This window comes from Quercus suber, unplaced genomic scaffold (assembly GCF_002906115.3).
Source record: "Quercus suber isolate HL8 unplaced genomic scaffold, Cork oak 2.0 scaffold_429, whole genome shotgun sequence".
NCBI classification, from domain to species: Eukaryota; Viridiplantae; Streptophyta; class Magnoliopsida; order Fagales; family Fagaceae; genus Quercus; species Quercus suber.
Genome location: NW_027069880.1, coordinates 514,552 through 539,895, shown reverse-complemented (window position 1 = coordinate 539,895; position 25,344 = coordinate 514,552). Strand labels below are relative to the sequence as shown.

Sequence of the window (25,344 nt, the reverse complement as noted above, 5' to 3'; positions counted from 1 at the left end):
TTTTTCTACAAATCGTTTCACGCCGGGCTATAATCAGATGATCTCTTTGTTGTGTCTGCTCAACGGCCTAAGCAAAGCACGTTAACAAAGTAATTTCCTTTTTATTTTATTTTATTTTTTTATTTTTTATTTTTTTAAGACAGGACTACTTTTGGAAGCGCATTATCAATTTATTAATACTAAATCATAGAAATTTTGATCAAATAAAGATCCCACGGATTTTATATTTTTGGAGGTATTTGACAAATAGCATTAACGCACTACAAGGTATAAGCACATCATTTACTAAAGTTGCAATCTTACTTTTGATAAATTATTAGGTTTATTGTTCTATACTTTAAATATAATATATATTTTCAATTATAAATTATTTTTCATATATTTTCAAATATTCTTTTAATTATAGATTTCTACTAGAAAATATCTATCTAAATATGAAAAACTTAAAAATAGATGAAGAGAAAACTAGAAAAACAAATTAAATCTCAAAAGACGTCTATCGATAAATTTATTACTAATATTAAACTAAGAACAACAGAAAATTTGGGTGAAAATATAATAAAGTAACAAAAAATCCACTGGACAGAGTTAGAAAGTAATAAAATTATGCAAAAATATTATTAAATTAAATTAAATTAAAGCTCTACTTAAAATTTTTGCCTTAAAAACCAAAATTAGTTAAGCTGGCCATGGTTAAATTGACTTTCATATTGTAAATGTAATATCTTAAATGATATTTTCGTTCTCCTATGCTTAGTGGGCTAACGATTCTAAGCTTCAATGCGAAGATATTTGACTGAAATGAATAAAATCAAAGTGTATTTTCAGCAAAACTCTTAGTCTCTTACAAATCATGAAAAGTGAATGATATTGGAAGGTATTGTTAACATAAACTGGGGCCTTTTTGTTTAATATGAAATTTATCCTATTTTAATTGTTTTTTTTTTTTTTGGTTAAATATTGCATACGCAGGTGTGGATGTGAAAATCCCTTATATAAGTGCAATGTTAATTCGAATATGAAAAGTTTAGTTATGAAACCAAACTCTGATTGAGGAAATTTTTTTGAGATAAACAATGTTTTATTAGTTGATATAATTCAACATTTGTTATTTTGCAAGAGAGAAGATGACACTTGACAGAGCCACAATACCAATCTTTTTTTTTTTTAAACTGAACCTGCCATTTCATTAAACTGAAACTGGAATACAACAGAACACAGAACACAGCAAAGAGGAAAGAAGAGCTAAGAATTACATAATCAGCTTTTGGCTCTATCTAAAAGCAACACATGCCGTAGCATAGGTGGCTCTACTCCTTTCCACTGCTGAGAAGAACCCGCTGCCTTAGCAAACTGAGCAAGCTCATGCGCCGCTCTGTTGTAGTCCCTTTTCAGATATCTCACATTCCAGCTCCTAAAAGACCGAAGCAACTCCAAGGATCCTTGGATGATCATCCCAAACTCACCATTGCAGTTGCCCTCATTGATGGCCTCCACCACCCCAACTGAATCAGATTCCACAATGATTTGCTGAAGCTCCAACTCCATGGCCAACCGCACTCCTTCATCCACTGCAAAGGCTTCCGTAACAGCTGCACCATAATCACCATTCAAAACCTTGCAGCCCGCAGCTACAACCATCCCTCTACTGTCTCGAATAACCACTCCCACAGTGGACCAACCCCCACAACCCGCAGTGGCACCATCAACATTTATCTTACATATTCCTGGAGGAGGTGCCGCCCATCCAACTTCTGGGGCCTGCTGCTTAATATGCTTATACAAAATGGCATTCTTGTAGTCCTCTTGAGTACGCACCGCAAGGTTCCAAATCTGAGAGTGGGGGCTGCATTTAGCTTCATGAACCACTAGATTCCTATTAGACCAGATGGCCTACGCAGTGGTAAAGAGGGTTTCAAGGTCAAGTGGAGATCCAACATCCAAAATTTTTAAGGCTAAATCCACAAGGCACATGTTCCCAGCCAGCAAATTAATTGGACAGTCTTGCCAATTCCACCAAACTTCACATAGCTTATCACAATATATTAATGCATGACTAGTACTTTCCATTGCTTTCTCACAAAGTGGACATTCGGCTGCAACCTTTACACCTCGCTTTGCCAAATTAAGCCTCGTGGGCAGCCCATCCAAGCAAGCTTTCCAAGCAAATATTCTGATTTTGGCAGGAAGCTGGAGTTGCCACACTTTCTTCCATAGACTAGTCCTACAATCTCCACTTGAGCATTCTCCCATTTCAGACCTCTCCACCACTTGAAGAGCAACATAATAAGCACTTTTGACAGAAAAAACACCTTGTTTGTTCCCCATCCAGATGATATTATCTTCTGGTAAATTATAGCTAAGAGGGATGTTTAGTATAGTGTCAGCCTCGAAAGGAAGGAAAATCCTCCTAACCATGTCTACTTTCCAGCGCCTAGTTTCTTCATCAATTAGCGATGATACCATTGGGAAATCACCAATATCTTGTTGGGGGGAGCAGACTTTGTAGGTAATGGGAGTTGGTAGCCACTTGTCTTCCCATATATGAATCATTTTACCATTTCCAACCCGCCACCTTATGCCCCTATGAATAACCTCTAAGCTGTTATAGATACTTCTCCATGCATAATAGGGGTTGCTTTCAAGCTTTGCACCCAAAATATCGCTATAGGGGAAGTACTTGGCCTTATAAATTCTTGCAATCAAAGAGTTTGGGTTGATCAGGATACGCCACGCTTGCTTCGCCAACATTGCAAGATTGAAGTATCATAAATGACTTGACTTGACTTGCCATTCATATCTCATTTTGGAAATGATCATTTCCAAGGATAATTATTGATTATTTTGGAGTATCATAAATGCGTACTCCTTCCTTTCACATAACTGTAAATTTAACTAATTAAATTTATAATGAAACTTACAATTTATGTAAAATGAGAAATACACATTTATAGTATTTTCAAAATATCCAATAATTTTCAATTTTCAAGATAGGACCACTTGGGAAGGGATTTAAAGAGAACTCCTATTTTGAACTTTGTGTTGCAATATTCCTGAACCTGCTAATGGGGCCCAATTTAGGGACCTTAAGGGTCCGTTTGGTTGTCGTAAAATATTTTCCGGAAAATAAGTATTTTCCGGAAATGCTATTTTCCGAAAAAAGAAAATATTTTTAAGTGTTTGGTTGTATTAGGAAAATTGTTGTGGAAAATATTTTTATGTGTTTGGTTCTATTAGGAAAATGCTATTTTCCTACCATTTTTTCACAATTTCCGGCAACAAATTCCGGCAACAACAACAACGGCAGCAGCAGCAAATTCCAGAACAACAACACAACAACAACAACACAACAACCACAACAACAACAGCAATCAGTTCATCAAAAAAAAAAAAAAACAACAACAATAACACAAAACCCACGGACAATCCACCATACACACCACCGCAACGGAAAAAAAAAAAAACAGAGGAGGACGACGAGATCGAGAGGGCGGCGCGATCGAGACGACGACGAGATCGGAGATGATGATCTGACCCAGAGGAGGACGGCGTGATCTCGGCGCGATCTCGCAGGCACGATCTTGGCGCGATCGAGAGGGCGGTGCGATCGAGAGGGCTGCGCGATCGGTGACGAAGGAGGCGACGAGATCGGAGACGAAGTAGGCGACGAGATCAAGGACGAAGGAGGCGACGGCGACGAGGATGGCGATCTGACCGGCGAGGACGTGCTTCAGGTGGAGTGCGCCTGGGCTCACCGTTTCTTCCTTCCTCTCTCCCTCTCTCTTCGTGCTCTGTTTCTAATTTTCCGGAAAATTAGATTTGAAGTGAAAATGAAAGGCGAAATCGTTTTCAGCCTTGACCACGGGTCAACGGAAATTAATTTCCGGAAAATGCGTTTTTCGTGCGCAACCAAACATCCGAAAATGGTGAAAAGCATTTCCGGAAATGCTTTTCACCCGATTCAAACGCAGCCTAAACCACTCATTCGTCTTCACTCCGCATAAAATGAAGATTATTCAAAGTTCAAACTCATGTACTCTGCAGTCTGCACCAATACAAATCTTAAGCCCACTGTTTTCAAGAAAGAGGACCATTATTTATGACACAAATCACACGGTTGAGTTGACCCGAGGGTCTCTGTCCAAGGTAGTGGGTTTTTCTTGGAAGCATGCACGCTATCAAATTTTTATTATTTTTTTAATTTTTAATTTTTGAATCAAGGCTATCAATATATTGATAATGTACCTGGACATAACTTTAAAAGTTTAAAAATTAATCAAAATAACAAAAAAAAAAAAAAGGGTTCAAACAACATCGAAATTAGACTAAACAGAACAAATGAACAAAATATTCGACAAAAAGCTTATTCAAAAAATAATATAGAAAAATCCTAATCATTCAAGTTCGTAACCCATTAAACTCATTCTATAAAAATAATCTATAATTTTATTTTCCTAAAAAAAAAGGAGATATCAAGAGAGATACTTATGGTAGTGAGTTCTCCTAAAATTTGCAGTTAGAGCAGCTTTGCTCATATTGATGACTCGACTTATCGTCTGTTGCTCTATTTCTCTCTCATCATGATCAGACTCTTAACTTTTTTTAGAAGAATTAGACTCTCTAACTTTATTACTCTCTAATAAAATTAACATGATTTGAAAATCTAACCGTTAAATTACATGTTTTTTTTATATTTTTAACACACATGTCAAATTTCATGTTAATCAGATGTTGTTTATTATATAATCTATTAACTTATTTTTTATGCATAATTTTATATTAAAAAAACTTTAATTTAAACATTTAATTGATGATATAACCATTGATATTTTATTTTCTAAAATTTTTTCAGCAGCATATAAGGAAATGTAATCNGAGATGTAACTAATAAAATGATATTAACAACAACCAAAGTTTGTTGCCAAATTTTGTCCTATTTTTTTTTTCTTTTCAAAAGGCTCAATAAATACAAAGAGGAAGAAAAAGAAGAATATTTATATAAGAAAATTTTTCTCTTCAAACTAGTTTAGTAAGAAGCCCTGCAAACTCTTCTTATATATTTTTATTGTATATAAATTTTAAAAATTTAACTGTTAGATTGCATGTTTTTATTATATCATTTATGTTTGCAAAATTTCAAAAAAATTAAAAATCAATATTTATCTTATAAAAAATGTTTAAATTTCAAGTTTTTGTGATCTACAATTATTTATAAAAAATAAGTTTATTTTTTGAATAGTAAATAACATTTAATTTGAATAAAATTTGATAATTAGATTTTCAAAATTTACATTTAATTATATATATATATATATATTTATATAAAAGGGCAAGAAGGGTTCCGGCTAGTCTTCAAAGGCTCCTAATCCAAACTACCCCATGTAGGCCTTGGAACTACCATTCATTTTAGATAATCAAAATTACACAACCCTTCATTTGTTTTTTTTCACTTCACATCACCGTGAATAGTCATGTCACGTCCGTATAGTGGAGGTTGTTTAACCCATGACAAATCTTATGCCCGTGGTTTCCACGAAAGAGGCTACTTATTTATTTTTAGACCACACCTACAATTTTATGCCAACCCATATTTTTAAGGTTCACTTCAGTTGTGGTTTTAGAAAATTTTTTTAGAGTGGTCATTAAAAAAAATTAAATTATATAAAATGTAATAAAAAAATAACTTGGATGTATGTCACAAAAAAAAAAAAAAAAGCACAAATACATGACGTATTATCATTTCTTTCAACTAAAAAAAAGAATGTTGTGGATATAACATTACTCTTATTTTTGTTGTAAAATGCATTTTTGTTGGCTAATTTTTATTGTTATTATTATTTTTGGTTTTTTTAAAAAGGTTAAGGATTATATTTGAGAGCCATAATTATTTATGAAGTAATACTATGTTAATAATATTTTTATAACAAATCTTATGCGACTAATTGTTATATATTGATGGGTAAAAAAATGATATTAGTGTTAGACTCAAATTAGAATTAATAACAACTTACCACAATATTATTTATCAAATTAGAAGCAGCAATTCGTAGTGGAATTATTGTGAAAATATTGTAAATACAGCATTACTTTAATTTTTATTGAACCCACATTCTTGTGATTCTTAAGACAAAGTGTTCAATATTATTATGAGGGTGATCAAAATAGATTACTTTAGTATATAATTTTTTTAAATTTCTAAGTATATATATAAATTTTTGGCAAGTGAAGGTGGTTCTGTGAAGGCGGTTATGTGACTATCCTGAAATATATGTGGAGCCGCCACTGGTTCAAACATATTTTGATTCTAAACACCATAATAAAATAACATCTTGAGAAGACTTTAATTGAGTAGTTTATGTAACATATAGGATCATCACTCTTTTTTGTTATTTTTATTTAATATGAAACTACACTTATATGTATATTAATTAAATTAGTATAAAAAAAAAAGTATTCTTTATGGCATGGGCCGATTACATACAGGCTAGTCAAATTAAAGAAAAAAAAAAATCAGTAAAAACAAAGAAGAAGAAAAACAAGAATATTGATATAAATAAAAATACTGTTCATTACACAGATTATTACTTGATGATCAAAGTTATCAAATAAGAAGAAAAGTAGCTCTGCACCTAACTCAGGGAAATGATGTAAAGAGACTGCTGATCCAACCTACCCCATGTGAGCCCAATTCGGATAATTCGAAATCGCACGGTCTTAACCAAAAAAAAAAAAAGAAATCACACGGCAGCCCCTCTTTTCTAATTGAATAATAATATATTGTTGTCTTCACTTCACATCACCGTGAATGATCATGTACAAAACTTTTGACGTTGTTTCCGCGAAAGAGCCTGTTTATTGTCATTGATGACACGAATCACACGGTAGTGTTGACTCCGGGGTCTTGGTGACAGCACTGACTGGGCCTCAGTTATCAATATAGTCAAACGAAGCAAAATGATATCTACCACTTATTTGAGTAGATATTTTGAGGTACTTTGACAAATTAGCATTAAGGTACCAGTACTACGAGAGTGCAGATCACCTAAAGTAACTGAACCGAGCCTTCATGGATACTTACAGAGTTAAAAGAGTGCAATTCATGTCCACCCCATAACTAAAAGAGGCCATATATAAATAAAAACTTCTGTATCTACCTCTAGCCAACTCTAACCCGCACTAAAATTTCACCAGCTTTCTGCTTGCACAAACCAATGAAGCCTCACAACCCCAATTTTCCTGCATTATTATGCTCTACATTCCTTCATATCATTCTACTCTTTACTGTAACCTTTCTATGCTTGAAACCTGCCATCTCTTCTGCCACTCCAACAAATGAGACTGACCGTTTGGCTTTGCTCAAATTCAAGGAATCCATTGATTATGATCCATATGGAATCTTGAGCTCATGGAATGATTCTATCCACTTCTGCAACTGGCATGGAATTACATGCGGCCGCCGTCATCAAAGAGTCACAGCCTTAGAACTACAAGGTCATAACTTGCGTGGCACTATTCCCCCTTACATTGGCAACCTCACCTTTCTTAGGGCCATCAACCTTCGAAACAATAGCTTCTATGGTGAAATTCCAAAGGAAGTTGCGCAGTTGTTCCGATTGCGAGAACTTAGTCTTACAAATAACACGTTGGGAGGAGAAATTCCAACCAACTTGTCCAACTGCTCTGAACTTAGGCTGATAAGAGTCACGAACAACAGACTTATTGGGAGAATTCCCATGGAGCTTGGCTCTTTGACCAAGCTTATTTCTCTTGAGGTCGCCAGAAACAATTTCATAGGAGGAATCCCAAGTTTCTTGGGAAATCTTTCATTATTAGTATCTTTTTCTGCAGCCTATAATGATTTAGAGGGAAATATTCCAGAAAGCGTTGGTCGTTTGGAAAGCTTATCATTTTTCTCAATTGGACCCAATAAACTGAACGGTATGATCCCCTCCTCTCTCTACAATATATCATCTATTAGAATCTTGTCATTTATACATAACCAACTTAGTGGTACCCTTCCAAAAAATATAGGCCATACTCTCCCTAATCTCCAATGGTTTGCAATAAGTGCTAACAAATTCTTTGGGTCAATCCCTAGTTCTTTGTGCAATGCATCTAAACTTCAAGTACTTGCCCTTAACAATAATAGCTTTGTGGGATCAGTTCCAACTAATTTGGGTTATCTACAAGATCTTGAATACCTACAACTAAGTGACAATAAATTAGGAAAGGATTTGGACTTTTTAACGTCTCTAAGAAATTGTAGCAAAATGAACATGCTAGAACTTGTAGAAATCCAATTTGAAGGTGTTTTGCCCAGTTCTATTGGTAACTTGTCAACACAACTCACAGAATTGTATTTGGGAGGCAATAAAATATCTGGAACTATTCCTGTAGCATTGCAGAATCTCATCAATTTAATTAGCTTGGGCATGGAGTGGAATCTTTTCACAGGTATGATACCAACCTGTTTTGGGAAGTTTCAGAAGATGCAAGGATTGAATTTAAATGGAAACAAATTGTCAGGGATAATCCCAAGTTCTATTGGAAACCTCACTCAATTGGCTGTATTGTTTTTGTCTCAAAACAATTTAGAAGGAAGCATTCCTCCAAGTATTGGTACTTGTCAAAGTTTACAACAGTTGGATGTTTCACAAAATTACCTTAGTGGAGTCATTCCCCAACAGGTTTTTCAAATTTTTTCTTTGTCACTTTTACTCAATTTATCCCACAACTCATTCAGTGGCAAATTACCTGTTGAAGTAGGCAATTTAAAGAGTATTAATTCAATAGATGTCTCTAAAAACAATTTTTCTGGTGAAATTCCTACAACAATTGGAAATTGCTTAAGCTTAGTGTACCTAGGCTTGCAAGGGAATTCATTTAACGGGACCATACCTTCATCTATGGCTTCCTTAAAAGGCCTTGAATATTTAGATGTTTCACGAAACAATTTATCAGGATTAATTCCAAAGGGTTTGGAGAAACTTTTATTTTTAAAGTATTTGAACATTTCGTTCAACAATATTGAGGGTGAGGTACCTACAGGAGGAGTTTTCAAAAATGTAAATGCAATATCAGTTATTGGAAACAATAAGCTTTGTGGGGGTATTCCACAATTGAAATTGACAACATGCCCCGTCGTTACAAAATCGACAAAGTCCTTTACTTCCAAAGTAACAATCACAATTATTTGTGTGGTTGTATGTATCCTTCTAGTTTCATCCTTTCTTGCTCTTTATTGGAGGAAAAGATCAAAAAAGAAGCCATCTTCAATATTCTCAAAGATGGATCTCCTTCCAACAGTTTCATACAAAATGCTCCATCAAGCGACTAATGGATTTTCTCCCGACAATTTGATTGGATCTGGCAGTTTTGGATCAGTATATAAAGGAGCTCTTGATCAAGAGGAAAGATTAGTTGCTGTAAAGGTTCTTAACCTTCAAAACAAATATGCTTCGAAGAGTTTTATGGCAGAATGCAACGTATTAAGAAATGTTCGGCATCGAAATCTTATAAAGATCTTAACATGTTGCTCTAGTATAAATTATAATGGTGATGATTTCAAAGCTCTAGTTTTTGAATTCATGACAAATGGGAGCTTGGAAATGTGGTTGCATCTGATGACAGATAGCGACAATCAATCAAAAAATTTGAGTGTTCTTCAAAGACTAATTATTGCAATTGATGTGGCTTTTGCTTTAAACTATCTTCACAATCATTGTGAGCAAAAAATCATTCATTGTGATTTAAAGCCAAGCAATATTCTTCTTGATCGTGATATGATTGCTCATGTAAGTGATTTTGGCTTATCAAGGCTCCTCACAACTTCAGATGATTCTTCCCAAAAGTGTACTAGCACAATTGGATTAAAGGGATCTATCGGTTATGCTGCTCCAGGTATTATCTTTCTGCTTTTGTTTTAAATCCTTAACTATTCTAATGTATTTATTTTCTTTTTTGTTACTTTATCAAATGATAGGATTTTTAACTCCTTGATTTTCTTGTCATTATGCTTTTTAATTTTTGTATCATCAACATATTCGCATGGGTGTACACATAATTAGTGTATTAACATAAACTCTCACTTAGTAATTTTTATTTGTTTATTTGCTAAGCAACTCTCGCTTAGCATTTGTTTTTCTTTTAGAATTGTTGAAACACATTCACGTTTGTACCACGCAAGCATGTAATTAATTATTTTTTTTTAATAAAACTGCAAATTTTAATTCAAAAATAACATTCAAATATGATTTAAACTTTGAGAAATGTTAAATTTGATTTTCTTTGACTGAAATTTGTACCTTCTTTGTACAGATATTTTCTTAATCAAAATAAATCAACAGGGGGGGAGGGGGGTGGGAAGTGATTTGGACCCTCGGGATAAAGTTATTACCGTTTCCTTTAATTCCAAAAGTAATAGCATATGTCATTTATTTTTTAATATAGATTTGTTTTATTTTCTTGACTCTGCATTCTGTAAACCTTAAATCCATATTTTTGTAATAGATAGAATATTGCTTAATTTCCCTTCATTCCATGAGTTGTAGAGTATGGCATGGGCGGTGAAGCATCAACTGAGGGGGATGTATATAGTTATGGAATTCTTGTGTTGGAAATGTTTACAGGAAGGAGACCCACTAATGATATGTTTAAAGATGGTCTCAATTTACATAACTTTGTTAAGATGTCCTTACCAAAAAGGCTCATTCAAGTTGTCGACCCAATGCTTTTGCCAAGAGAAGTTGAAGAAATGACAGTAGCAACTGCAGCAATGATGGCAACAAAAGAAGATGACAATGAGAATGAAATTGAAGTAGAAGAAGCTAATAATACTAAGGACTTTAGGCATATTGATGTGGATACGCAAAAATGCTTACTCTCAATCCTTAACATTGGAATCTTATGTTCACTAGAATCTCCAAAAGAGAGAATCAATATGGAGGAAGTCATTAAGGAACTACAATTGATAAAAAGTACTTTTGTTGATTTGGGGATTCGCAGAGGTAGACTAAGTAGAGCTCAAGTAAGGCATTTCATTTTAATTACTATAAGACTACTCTAAGTAGTGTGTCCTAGTCATTTACGTTGATTTCATTAAGTTCCCAAATACTTCTTTTCAAAAAGCACGGAGATTTTATGTTTACCGTTTTATTAATCTTGAGTAGATTGTCATAGCTGTATTTAAAATTAGATTTTCATTTCTCACTTGTGGTCAAATTACTAAACAGAAATTGTCATCTTATTAATACCCACGACCTTGTAACCATGTAGTAGCTATTGTTTTTATATTATCAAGGTATAAAATGCTGAGCTAATGAACTTTTTTGTAAATTGCAGAGGCCTGGAACAACTAGAAGCGATTAAATGTCTTTAATAATGCTTGGATTATGCAAGGGATTATGAGTCGTGATCTTAATTTCAAGCAAGTTTAATATCCCTTGTTGAAATGATCAATGGAAGATCTTCTTTCTCTTCCAGTGTAGGAATCATGATTTTCTTTCTCTTCAAGTGTAGGAGTCGCCTTCATTTACCGTGCTGGATTCTACTACTGTAATGTGTGATTATTTGTATTAATAATCAATTCAATTCCTAAAAGTATTTATAGGAAGGGAATGTATCAAAGGTGCCATAGTTTAGAAATTTAGATGCTTTATGCAACATTATTTTAGTATACAAATAAAAATGGTTGTTTTGTTTAATTTCAATTTAAACTCAAAGTTTTAGATTATAGTAGCTTGTGGCTGTAGAGAGTAAAACAATCAATCTAAGTTTCAATTTATTATATAAGACTTTAAACGAACAGAAGACCAATCACCCATCACTGCCCAATATTTGATGAATCAGATATGACACACAGCAAATAGTCTAGGACCTCCCTAAAGCATATAAAGCTCTGTATATGTGGCTACACAAGAGAAGCAACTTGACTTTGTGGCTACACAAGAGAAGCAACCTAACTTAGTTTTGGTCCATGTAGCCTTGTCCTTTACTTTGGATCTACAAGACTTATTGGCTTTGGAGTATGACTAAACCAAGTTCTATTTTTTAAGACTGAATCCACCAAAGCCTCATAGATTGTTGCATCATATGTAATCCTATATATTTCCAAATTTAAGTAGAAGTGTTCCAATTGGGTGTCAGTATTCAAGCCATAGGAAGATTGTTTTCCCAAGTCGATCTAACCCAATTTAGAGCATCAACAACAATACTCTTAATGAAATTTTAATTAAAAAAAAAAAGTATCCATTAGCTATTTGACAAGTTAGCAGACATATTTTGAATCTAATAGACATGGATGCATAGAGCATTAACTCTTGAAGCACTCATACTTAAGACAAAGAGAGAATGTGAGAATGTGGCACAAAACAATATATTGAACCATGATAACTAACGTTACCATGTACACATGCAAGCAACAGAAAGAGATAAGCATCACAATTAGTAACTTTTTTTTGAGGGGGCACAACTAGTAACTTAAACCCCAAAAAATAGAATTGTGTAACAAAATACTACAAAATACAAAGTGCTCATAAATGCTTAAAAAAGAAGAGAAATGATATGTATATAATATTTTCAAAACACTTAAAAAACCAATAACCATTAACCACCAATAAACTTAAGTGGTAGTTTATTACAAGCTGTTATTTTTAAGGCAAAAAAATAATTTCAGTAGTAGGTTCAAATTAAAACCAATAACAACTAACCACCTATAATTTGTTGTGAAAATGTTTTGTATGTAGCACTTTTCAAAAAAAAAAATTGATATTGGAAAGTATAATAACACAGATTTTTGTGGGCCAAAAGCAGAATACTATTGTTTTTCTTTGTGGCTTCTTTTGCCAATCGCTTCAGGCCTTTTGCACATCAATTCATCAGCAACATCCTTGGGGTGACACTTAACATATGCTTCTAGAAATTATCTTCTTCCCAGTTATCCTCAGAGTCAATAATGTTCCTCTATACACTAGGAAAAAATGTCCACATACTCCCTAAACTTTCAACCATTAGCCAAAACACGGGGGAATGTGCAGAATAATCATGGGTAAGAGGAGTATTTGGTTAGTTAGACAACGCATGAAACTATAAAGGAAATTAGGCATCTCGAGTTTTAGAAAATCGAGATCCATTTACATAAATCTCGAGTTTTAGAAACTCAAGTTCCATGCAAAAAAAAATTTAGTTTTATCGCCCTATAGTGGCGTTTTTAAGTCTTGTAGTGACGTTTTAAATCCCTATAGCGGCGTTTTCCTGCAAAATTTTTTCATAAGTGTTCAATACCAGGTTCAGTGAGCCCTATAGTGGCGTTTTTATGCCCTATACTGACGTTTTAAAGCCCTATAGTGGCGTTTTTCTGCTAAATTTTTTTATAACTCCATTTTTAAGCCCTATAGTGACGTTTTTAAGCCCTATAGCGGCGTTTTACGAACTCGAGTTTTTAAAACTCGATTTTCACTTGGATTTTTTTTACAACTCAAGCCTCAAAAACTTGATTTTTATCTTGGAACTCGAGTTTTAGATACTCGAGATGCTAGTTTTCAAAATTCTTTTGCAACGTGACAACTAACTAAATTTTTTAATATTTATTGTTATTTAGAAAAAAAAATTCGCCAAAACACCCTCTAAACTTATATATTGGCCAATTTACTACTCAAAGCCTATTTCTTTAAAACCACGAAAGCTAATGCTAGTAGCTTGCTTTTATCTACCTATGACCAAACATTAAGAGTTTATTAAAATAAAGAATGGTCTCACAACAAGTGTTGTGGGGTGCCTAACACCTTCCCCACACGTTACCAGACTTTCGAACCAAGAATCAAGATTTTTTATCATCCAGTTAGAATAGGAACAAATCGACTTTTTCATAACCAAGGATTGGTGATAAAATCAAATAAAGTCAGATGACCAATCACACCTTAGCAAAAACCTAATGATTGGTGGCAACTTCACAAACTTGTGACAGTTCATAAATGATTCATTAGTCATAGGAGAGCACTCACTTGAGCATTCGCACCACCCTCTAGAGAGGGGCATGCACATCACTATTTCTGGGTGGTCAACGACTGTGAGGTATTGACACTGCCAATAGGAATATGACACATCATTTAATTTAAATTAGATTGAAAATAGATCAATTAGAATTAAGAGATTATAATCACCTATAGTTGAGACCGGTTTCATGAAAGTGTCCTTTACTGTTAAACCTTGTTTCTTTGATATTTTTTAATCTGGTGGTCTGATTAATGCTCATGAACTGTCATCTTGATCATTATGACCTCAAGATTTTTATAAGAAGTATTTGGAGATCAAAAGGTCAAAATTACAATCTTGCCTTGGAGACGTTAAATGGTGATAATATGCAATGTAATGCCAATGGGGTGAAATGTGAGACGCAAAATGGGGTATCTACTAGTTCAACCTTCAATCAAATTTAATTCAGTAAAAGAATAAGATTATCAATACCAATAAAGAAAAAAAGTCCAAGCAAGAGAAAGATATGATTGTTGATTGAAAGCAGAATATGAAATTTAAAAAAAAAAAAAAAGTCATTTAAGTGTACCTTAAATTGACAAAAACCGAAAACTATTATAAACAATAACAATATATATGAAAAAATAGATTAAACATAAATAGTACTTGTTTGATCCGGGGAAAAAATGCCCACATAGCAAACAATTCAATTGCTTGTTTTTCTCTGGTGGTGTTGACTTGGCTTTACTGCTACCTAGCTCTAATATCCCCTTAAATAGCACCGAATTTGGATTAGAATAAAGAGAATTTCAGCCATTCAAAATTTAGGATCGGCTTATCTCTAGTAATTTTTTAACTAGACATGTTCTTTTGTTTTAAATATACAATAGTAGGTGGTAGTGAGTTTTACTTTCCATATTTTATTTAGTTAGTAAGTAATATGACAATTTCTCGTTAAAACAAAAGGAGATTCATTTTTAAAAAGTGGGTGAAAACACCATTTTGGTTCCTACATTTTAAGGTCATGGTTAATTTGGTCCCTACATTTTGGTAGCAGTCAATTTGGTCCCCTATTATTTTCAACGTAAAGTCAATTTAGTTCCTACCATTGACTCACTAACAGAAAATGTTTACATGACAAACGGTTTGCGTTGTTGGCATACATGTGGCTAACATAATAATATAAAATCAAATACTAATTAAACATTAAAAAAGCCACATAAGAATTTTAATAATAAAAGAACACCTTTAGAACACCTTTGGGATATGATGAATCCAGGTTTAGATCCCCAATAGATTTACACCAACCCATTAGGCAGTCACCTATCTTCCTTAGAGATAGACCTGCATCCCAGTGTAGCTCAACTAGACGTTTGGCACCATTCCCAAAGTCTAGAAGAGATTTAGGTTTAGAACTCCAAGGAGTTAAGACTAGATCCCAGGTTAGCACGCCATGCTACATAGCCAAACAGGACTCAGTTGTCGACCAGGAAGATGACAACAACAGTAAAAAAATCCCATCCCCATCAGGAACAGACATGGAAGATCCTCTTCAGCAAGAACCTGAAATCAATCACCAGCTTATAACTATAAGAAAAGAGTTCACCCCTGATCTAGTAGCCTTAGGCAAAGAGTTTGACTTAGAAAAAAACAGAGTCAAAAGAGAAGCCTATAGAGCCAACCACACCAGGGAACAAAAGTAAGAAGTTTTGGAAAAATGGAAAGAATTCATGAAAGAGATATCTAGCAATGTCCCTTTCTTTGAGTACTTTGAGAACCATTTTGAGTGGCACAAAAAGTCTAGTGTCATCACCAAAACTAACTGGACCACAAAAGACAACAAAGGCAACAAAGAAGCTGTCAGGTCTAGTCATCCTCCCCAGCAAGCCATAACCTTCAAACACCGAGGAAGTGATGTAGTTGCCTCTCCCTTCAAAGTTCCCTCCAGTGAGGAGAAACCTGTCAAGAAGGTGATTGAGCAAAACAACTATACCAACTAGTGTCTTGGTGTCATTGGAAAATAGCTTGATAGGATAGAAAAAAAGGTTATCCTCTAACAAGGAAACCCTAGCAAACCTATCCAAACCTTAGAAAAGCCATTAGTCAAGCTTCCCACAACTAGGCAAGCTAGCCTCAAATACCCTAAGGACAAAATAGCCTTAGAAATAGTCACCTAGAAGCTTGAGGAACTAGTGAAGAAGGAACTAGTCACCCCTTCACCAGTCACCGCCTCCATAAGTAAAGACCCCCGACTCGCTGTCATAGACATCTGCACAGCCTCTAGTAGTTCTAGCAGAACCTCCCCAGACAATGAAAAGAAGATTGGAAAACTAGAAAACCAGTTTCAAGGATTACAAGTAAAAAGGCTTTACCATCCCAAAGTAAGCCCAACCAACCTAACCAAGAATTGGTACCAGAGACCAACACCTCCAGACCTCCAGTTCGAGGAAAGGAATGTTAGCAACCAATTCTCAGTGTCTTCTGGTAAACTATATGAATGGAATATAGATGGTTTATCAGAACAAGAAATCCTAAACAAGATCCAGCATATGACCATGGTAGCCAATAACTACCTAATTGAAGGACGTCCCCACACAGAGGTCATAGAACTCATAGCTTTAGGATTCATAAGAAAACTTCTGCAATGGTGGAACAACTGCCTAACAGAAAAGTCTAGAGAAGACATCAAGCATGCAATCCAAAAAGATGAGGAAGGAACCCTCATCTGTGATGAGAGCATAACTAAAGGTATTCCTGACGGAGTCAACTCCCTGATCTATATGATCATGAAACACTTCGTAGGAAAACCTAGCAACATCACATCTAGGATTTACGATCAGCTGAGTAACCTTAAATGTAAAACCCTAAGGCATTCCACAACTGCTGCCAAAGTCTGCATCTGTCTTTTGAGGGCAGCTGTGCGTGGTTCACTCTGCTGATTGTTTGTTGTTACCATTGAGTGTGTGAGTACCATACAACTATTTGTCTGGAAAGTGGTAATATGGCTATCGCGTTTCCCACAGACGATACCAACTGATGATGATGAAAATCGTCAGTAAGCTGGATGGTCCTCACGTGCCCTTGGTAACTTGCTTAACACAAACAAAGAGAAAACCTTATAGAGAGTACTAGTGTGGTACCGGCCAAAAATCCTTCAAAGATTAAGTTAGAAAATAGAATTTTCTATCACTCTAGAGTGCCAGAGCTAGGGTATTATTATGCATACCTTGATTTGTGAGGGTTTTGGGGTTTTTATAATAGTGTAGAGTCGACCTTGATTTCTTTGTGGAGAGGGTATTTCCTTGTATGGAAAATCCTTATTAATGCTTGTATTTCGAGGGATCCTTTCCTTGTAGGGCTTCCTTTAATTATGGTTGGGCGTGGAATACAAGGTATTTCCATATTAGGATTCTTTGAGGCCATTTAGTCCAAATAGGCGCCACGTGGCTGTCACCCGTTTCCATTGTGTTCGTCCACATTAAAGGGTCCGTTCGCTTTAAGGAAGCTGTTCGTTTCTCTGTCTTCCATTCAAGACATGACTCCTTCTTTTGGTCCTTTGACTTGTTGGACTACCTAGACCGTCTCTCTTGGTATCACCGTTACTTATTACTAATTTTACAAATTGGATCTGTCTAATTTGGGATTTATCCATGAAAGCTCGAAAATGTGTTAAAAACACAAGAGTTGTTTAGACCCCCAAATTAAATATTACGGTTTGATAGATTTTACTCTAACTTATACTAGGTGCGGAATAGAGTAAATGCGAGTCGATAAACAAATAAACTACTCTAACCCATAATCAATATAACACAGCGGTAAACTGAAAGGTAAAAAAGTAGGGAAGAAGAATGCAAACACAAGATAACACATCGATGTGTTATGGAAGAGAAAATCGAAGTACTGGACGTAAAACCTCTTCGCTGCCCTCCAAGCGGTAATTGATCCACTAGACAATTAGTTGGGATACAAGAGTAGCAGGAGGTCCTCCAAGCCTAAGCTACCCAATGTACCTAAGCCCTCCAAGCTCTTACTTTAATAAGGCTTCTTGAAATAGTGTCTTGTCTAGCTTTCCGGATCCCGTAATATGCCTGATTGCATCCGCCAAAGCCTGGCTTCTCCCAATGCTTCTCAGCAGCACCAAAACCTGACTTGACCCTCTGAAAAGGTGTGGTAAGTGTTTGGGCTATCAACCTCTCAAGTGTATGGAAATGGAGAGGTAGGAGTTGAGGAAAATCCACAATGAATTATGTAGAGAATTGTGGGTATAACAATCTCTAACTCTCAAAGTTTGTGGTTAGGGTTTTCTCTTAGAAGCACTCCTCAACATTTGTGGGGCAATGTTGGTATATATAGTGTGGGCATAGATAGTGTGTATCAGAAGTGACAGTTTAGCAAAACAGAATGTTTCGGGGGTATTTCGCGGGAAAGCCTTATCCACGAGACACTTGCGAAAACCAGCTGTCTCCATCCTGTCTTGACTCTTTGCATTTCGGTCATGTGCAAGGCACATGCTTCACTTCGTGAGAAGCTTGCTCGCGAGCTACCTACGAAAATAGCTTTAGTCTTCATGCCTTGAGTCTTCACACACACCCCTTACAATGAAATCCCACAAATAATGCAGGGTACAAAAGATTGAACATAATTACAATCAAATTTGACACGGAATTAAAGCCAACATAAATAGTTGTAAATTACAACTTTACAATCCATATCATCATGTTTGTTTGATATCCCTTGTTGAAAGGATCAATGGATGATTTTCTTTCTCATCTGTTTTAGGAGTGTTCTTCATGTACTGTGCTTTGTTCTACTACTGTATTGTGTGACTATGTGTTTGTACTAATAATCTAAGTCAATTCCTAGAAGCCATTTATAGGAAGGGAATGCATCAAAGATACCATGTTAGTTTAGAACTTTATATGGTTTATGCAACATTATTCTAGTGTACCAATAACAGTGGAAATTTTGTTTAATTTCCACTTAAACTTAATGTTTTAGATTACATTATCTTGTGGCTGTGGAGAGGAGACAATCGATCTAAGTTTCAATTTATTATATAAGATTTAAAAAAAAAAAAAAACATTTTAAATAACAATTACCCTTCACTGCCTAGCATTAATTACTTATCTCCAATAGAAAGAATTACACAATAGAAATAGTGGAAAAAAATCTAAGTATATCCACAACACATGTATGAGGAAGCCTCTTTGATGAGTTTCTCTTGTATAACAAAATAAAAAAGATAAGATAAAACAATTGGATTATTACATGTATAACACGTATAGATCCACATATTATGTGCAAAGTCACGAGTTGAGAGCATTTTTGGCTGTGAACGTGAAAGCAAGTTCTATTTCCTTTTAGTTTAACATAATGCGTGCAATCCAATTCCCACACTAAACATTTTATACGTACCATTTTCACAAAGGAGAAAAAAATAAATGTGCAACGGTGATACGCCTCTACCAAAATTAATATAAGTGGATAACAAAATGAAAGAAGGAAGTAAGTTTTAGTTAGCTCAACTAGTAAAGTTTTTTATGGTTGAATAAGATATATGAAGTTTAATCCTCACTTACACTAAAAACTGATTGATATCTTAGTTCAATGATAAAGAGATATCATTAGGAGTGGACGTTTGTAAAGTTGTTATTTACAACTATGTGTTTTGTTGGCTTTTATTCCGTGCCAAATTTGATTGTAACTTTATTCAATTTTTTGTACCCTGTACTTATGGTGGGATTTGATTGTAAGGGTTGTGTGTTAGATAGAGAGTGTGAAGACTTAAGCAATTGAAGATAGAAGAGTTTTCATGGGTAGCTCGCGACTAAGCATCTTGCGAAGTGACTCATGTACCTTGCACATGCTAGAATGTGAAGAGTTAGGCCAAGATGGAGACAGCGATGTCTCGCGAGTGCCTCACTAGTAAGGCCTTCCCGCGAGACACCCACGAAACTTTCTGTTCAGCCAACCTGTCTATTCTGATACACACTTTTTGTGCCTACATTATTTATATCCACATTACCCATAAATGTTGAGGAGTGCTTCTAAGAGAAAATCCTAGCCAAACACATTGAGAATTAGAGATTGTCATGCCCACAATTCTCTATACACTTTGCTTATAGAATTTCCTCAACTCATACCTCTCAATTTCCATACCATTAAGAGGTTGATAGCCCAAACACTTACCACACCCTTTCAGAGTGTCAAGTAAAATTTTGGTGATGCTGGGAAGCAATTGGAAAAAGCCAAGGATGGCAGATGCAACATGTAGCTTGTTGCGGGATTCGGAGAACTAGACAAGACACGGTTCCAAGAAGCCTTGTTGGAGTAGGAGCTTGGAGGGCTTAGGTACATCGGATAGATTAGGCTTGGAGGGTCTCTTGCTAACTCATGTGATAGGCCACAATCTGAATGACCCATTGTGATTAAATCTAATTAATTAATTAGCCAAGTTGTTAATTAATCAATTAATCATGCAATTGCGTGGAAGCACAAAAAAATCACAAAAAACTAAATATGCAGCGGAAATTAAATAAAATGGTGATTTGTTTACGAATGGGGAAAACTCTAATGGTAAAAACCCCACCGGGTGATTTTCAGGTCACCATTCCCAAAACTCCACTATTATCAAATCAAGCGGTTACAAGTAAAGAAATCTCAAGTACCTTACCAACCTACAATTGAACCCTTACCCCAATACCCAATTGGACTTAATCTGTAGCGATAGTTCCCACCTTTGATGCACGGCTCCCAAGTACGTGACTAACCAATGCGCAGATCCTAGTACGCGACTTCTAAACACCAACTAAGAAGGAGAGGTTGGCTGCAAAGTTCTTCAGTTCATCCTTTATGATGAATAACAGGAAGATGCTTAGTTACAAAACCCTTTGGTGCAAATACACAGCAACTTCTTCAGAGAAGATGAACTAGGTCAAGAACTTCGTCTTTTGATCACAATTTGCTTAAACAGAGATTGCTCAATACTTTTGCAACTTGTGTCCAATTTTACGGCTCTTAAAACAATCATTTTATATGTTTAGGGTTAGAAGAAAAGAAGGCCCAAAAGCATATTTACGGATCCCAAGAAAATCATATTAGAAAATCTGAAATTTTAAATTTCGACAAATAGCAGGTGTCGAGGTAGCTATCGAGCAAGTGTCGAGTTTTAATGAAATTGCACTTCAGCTTGCTTTTTCTTGGACAGACTTGATGACTTCAACACTTGACCTTGAAACCTTGTTTCTTGAAGTATTAAAAACACATAGAACTACCCAATTACAAGTAGAGTGCGTTTTGTCAAGGGATTAGCCAATTTACATAAATAAGTGACATATGTTCTTAACAAGTGAAAACATATATGTCCTCACAATCTGCCCCTTTGGCAATCCATGACAAAACTACAACAACCAAATGAACATATAAGAGAAGTCATAAATCACTCAACTCATATTCACTTGTTGATACAATAAAATTTATCCTAACACAAACTCTTGAAAAACTTTGCAAGAAGAGAGTTTATGACAAGTAGACTTTGACAACTTGTATTTTTGAAACACTTTTAAACAAAACTCATCAAAGCATCTTGTATGAAACAGAAATAATAGATTGCATACAATTATAAAGAACATGTGTATAAAGATAGAGAAGAAACAACACATGAAGTACAATGTATGTAAAAATGGTCAAAGAAATATACATCCACATATATAAAGAAAAATAAGTACAATGTATGTAAAAATGGTCAAAGAACCTCGTATACAAGATTAATGTATCTATAAAGAATAGAAAAGAAAAGATACATCAAAACCTCACTACATCCCTCAAAATATCAACACTCCCCCTATCAAAATGTCCTATACTAACTCTCCCCCTAAGATGACTACTCTCATAACCCAAAACTACTCCCCCATTTTGTCACGAGTGACAAAGGATAGAGTGTCATGTAGACATCTCATTAGTAGAGCTAGCATCTCCATCATCATCATCATCCTCATCATCCTCATCCTCATCATCTGAAGCTGCTGGAGTAGGTGGTGAAGGAGTAGCCTCTGGAGCAAAACCACCCATGGTCGCCTGCCGTCGTGCAATACGACCAATACGAACATTCACCTGATACAACTCAGCGGAGAGTGTATCAAGGCGAGTGTCCATGCGCTGCAGCTGCGCCATAATGTCTCCTAGAGATACATCGCCCGTAGAGGAAGAAGGAGTAGATGCAGATGGAGTTGATCTGGATGGAGCCGAATGGGAGGGAGGAGTGGAATCCGTCTGTTGCGACCTAAACTGCGCCTCACTATGTTTTACGGTAGCGGCATCTATGGCACATATGTGTGTGAAGTGGTCGGACACAGGAAATGGAATAGAGAAATGGTGTAAGATCCTCGTGATAGTGGAAGGAAAGATGAGTTTATCACGGGACACTGAATCAAGATGAACATCTATGATAGAAATAATAAAGTGAGAAGGAAAATCTATAGTAAGATGCTTTAAAAGAGATAACAAAAATCGAGCACGAGGCTCTGTGATGGAGTTGTAGTGAGAAAGTGGATGGAGTACAAAACTCATCACCATGTTAAGAAATCTAGGACCTTTAGCAAAAGGCCTACATGATGTGTACTGATGCTCTCCCCAATCAGCTGGGCACTGACAAAAGGCAGAAACGAGCTCATCTTTGGACACAGTCCTTAGACGCTCACAGGAAGGGTAATTAGAAAAATCTATCCTAGGTACCCTAAGCACATCCGCAACTAGCTGTGGTGTGACAGGGATGCGCATACCTCGAACGCGAGTGAAAAAGAGAGGTATTGAACTATCTATCCCGTGCATGTTGGAGTAAAACTTCTGAATCAGCACGAGAGGGCAAGTGACCGGGATGTCACACAGTGACTCCCATCCTCTACTGTGAATGATAGAGGGAAAGTCAGTATTGGCGAAGTCCGCCAGAATTACTTGGCGTTCCGAATGAACACCTCGTCGAGAAAAGTTCTCCGAAAATGCCTTGTGGGTATCTCCATCACGGAACCGAAGGTTAAGAGGAGTAGAGTCAGAAGGAGAGGAAGCTCCAGAACGCAGAGGGTTCCGAGCAGGAGTGAATTTACGTTTAGGTGCCATAGACACTACTAACGTAAAAGAATAAGAAAGAGATAGAGAGGGAGACAATCAGAAAAGTCCCAACACAGTTCAAATAGATCAAATATATTGAACAAAAAGTACGTATGCATGGGAATGCATGAGCATGTGACATGCAAATCAAAAGGCATCATGGGCTCAGCCCAATCCAATCCTACTAGCACACAGCATAGAGCACACATCTAAATGCATGTAAATATCATTCTAATGCACATGGAATGCAATGTATGACATTTTGAAAGCATTTAAGTGAAAACCCAACCCAAAATTTTGAGAAAAACTCATCAATTTTGAAAAAACCCAAAAAATTTCAAAAATCCCAAAAACTAGGTTTCAAAACATGCAATGCATGAAAAAGGAAGGGAAAAATGAACTTACCAAGTGATAGAAACCAAGGAAAGACCGAAAATGAAGAGGGTTTGAAGATTTGAGTGAGAGAAAGGTGGTTGGGAGATGAAAAGCCTTCGGATAGATCGAGAGTGATCAAGAGAATGAGAGAAAAATCGCGACAGATCTTTTTATAGACACCTCAGTAATTCTCGATAGCTGAGGTGTCGAGAGGTATCGAGGAAGCTGTCGAGAAAGGTGTTGAGAATTTGGCCATCGACAGATGGAGGTATCGAGAGGTGTCGAGGTACAAGACCAATTTCAAGGAACAGAAGTTCGATCGATCAACAAGGTGTCAAGGAGGTGTCGAGAAAGGTGTCGAGATTGCGATAAGAAAAGGCTTTAGAAGCTCGACAGATAACTAGGTATCGAGGAGGTGTCGAGGAGGTGTTGAGCCAGCAGTTAAAAGCAGTTTTTCGAGAAGAGAAAAACACAGACATGAATTCAATCCATCATACACCTTAACCAAAGATCCACTCAACATATAAAGCTCTCAAAATCATCTCTCAACAAAAATATAAGCACATGGATCCTCAAAAACACACACACACACACACACTAAACAAGTCTAACCAATTTTATTTTTCAAAAACAAGTTAAGACAGTTTAGTGAGCATACATTAGCACATGTAAAACCTTTGTGATGGCTAAATCACATTGTACCTGCACATGTATCAAGAGTAGCAAAGAATATTGCGTGTTGTGTATGAAAAACATTGCAAGATTGCATATGTGTATACATGTTATGACGATCTGAGATATGAGAAAATAACTTTAACTCTCACACAATCATAACTGTTTGATGGGGACTATCACTTTCGAGGTACATCCTATAACTCCCACATCTCCTAGAATACATACTTGCAACTATATTTAAAGCATTTTTGATCTTTTTGCTTTTTATTTTCTTTGCATATTTTCTTTTAAGCATATCATACATGGGCATATAAAAGAGAGAAAAGAAATACCCAAGATGTTTAGCATTAGACATCGCACTTTTGCTATGTTGAAGCATACGAATGTCTTTGACAATGCACTTTTGCTATGCCGAAGCATACAGATGTCATATTATGATTGGCAGATAACAGTGGTGAGATGGTTATTTATGCCTTTCTCTTAGGATTTTCTAGTCCTACCCGTCAAAAAGAGTGATATGAGTGTTAAGCTTTAAGAGATAACTTAATCTTACTCATCACAACAAAAGCCACAAAGCTCACTTACTTAGTTGTGCATAGAGATGCTCATCTTAGTTACAAGAGATACAAAATTTAGAAACTTTGTTTCAATGGCCATCTAAGGTACACAAGTACCAAAGTACACATAACACACACTAGAGTTTTTAGCATCTTTCTTATCTTGCTTAAGGGGTGCTCCTAAGATAGATTTACCCTTGTCTAAGTTCTCACTAGCTAATTCAATTTTGACATCAGTGTTCTCAATTTCAGTGTTATTAGCCAGAGAAACAAAAATAGTATTGCTAGTAGAAGCAATATTAGAGAAAGGAAGACCATACCCTAAGCCAGTTCGATCCAAAGCAGATTTTTGATTGCTAAGCATCTCATCAAGCTTTGCACTTGAAGTCCTCTCCAATTGAGCTCTGACTTGTGACAGCTCTGCTACAAGCTTCTTGGTCTTTTCAGCCAAAAAGTTGTTCTCAAATCTCAGTGCTCTAATAGTTTGATTCACCTTATCAAACTTTGTGGACAACTCTTCACGATCAAGTTCCACATCACTGAGCTTCTTGGTGGCCAACCTGTATAATTTCTCATGCTTCTCAGAGAGCTTGTAAAGCTTCTCATAGGCTGAATGGATATCATCTTGATCATCCATCTTCTCAAATTTAGACTCCACCAG

At 35.8% G+C, this 25,344-nt stretch overlaps 1 protein-coding gene across 5 annotated transcripts; it reads left to right on the top strand.

Moving 5' to 3' along the window:
- Positions 1–6,992: 6,992 nt before the first annotated feature.
- LOC112037138 (putative receptor-like protein kinase At3g47110) lies at positions 6,993–11,702 on the top strand. 5 transcript variants are annotated; one of them, XM_065761801.1, is made up of 4 exons: positions 6,995–7,938; positions 9,307–9,900; positions 10,551–11,026; positions 11,341–11,702. In XM_065761801.1, the coding sequence occupies exons 1-4, from the start codon at positions 7,212–7,214 to the stop codon at positions 11,365–11,367; spliced, it is 1,824 nt and encodes a 607-aa protein (XP_065617873.1). In that variant the 5' UTR covers positions 6,995–7,211; the 3' UTR covers positions 11,368–11,702. The 5 variants fall into 5 exon arrangements, with proteins under 5 accessions (XP_065617872.1, XP_023925713.1, XP_065617871.1 ...); XM_024069945.2 differs by having other exon boundaries at positions 6,994–9,900; positions 10,629–11,026; XM_065761799.1 differs by having other exon boundaries at positions 6,994–9,900; positions 10,551–11,006.
- Positions 11,703–25,344: the final 13,642 nt, after the last annotated feature.

Bases quoted from the DNA above. Each gene is read 5' to 3' on its own strand.
- LOC112037138 (XM_065761798.1), top strand. From the start codon at position 7,212: ATGAAGCCTCACAACCCCAATTTTCCTGCATTATTATGCTCTACATTC. The intron at 9,901-10,550 runs GTATTATCTTTC...CATGAGTTGTAG, and splicing joins TATCGGTTATGCTGCTCCAG to AGTATGGCATGGGCGGTGAA. The intron at 11,027-11,340 runs GTAAGGCATTTC...TGTAAATTGCAG, and splicing joins GTAGACTAAGTAGAGCTCAA to AGGCCTGGAACAACTAGAAG.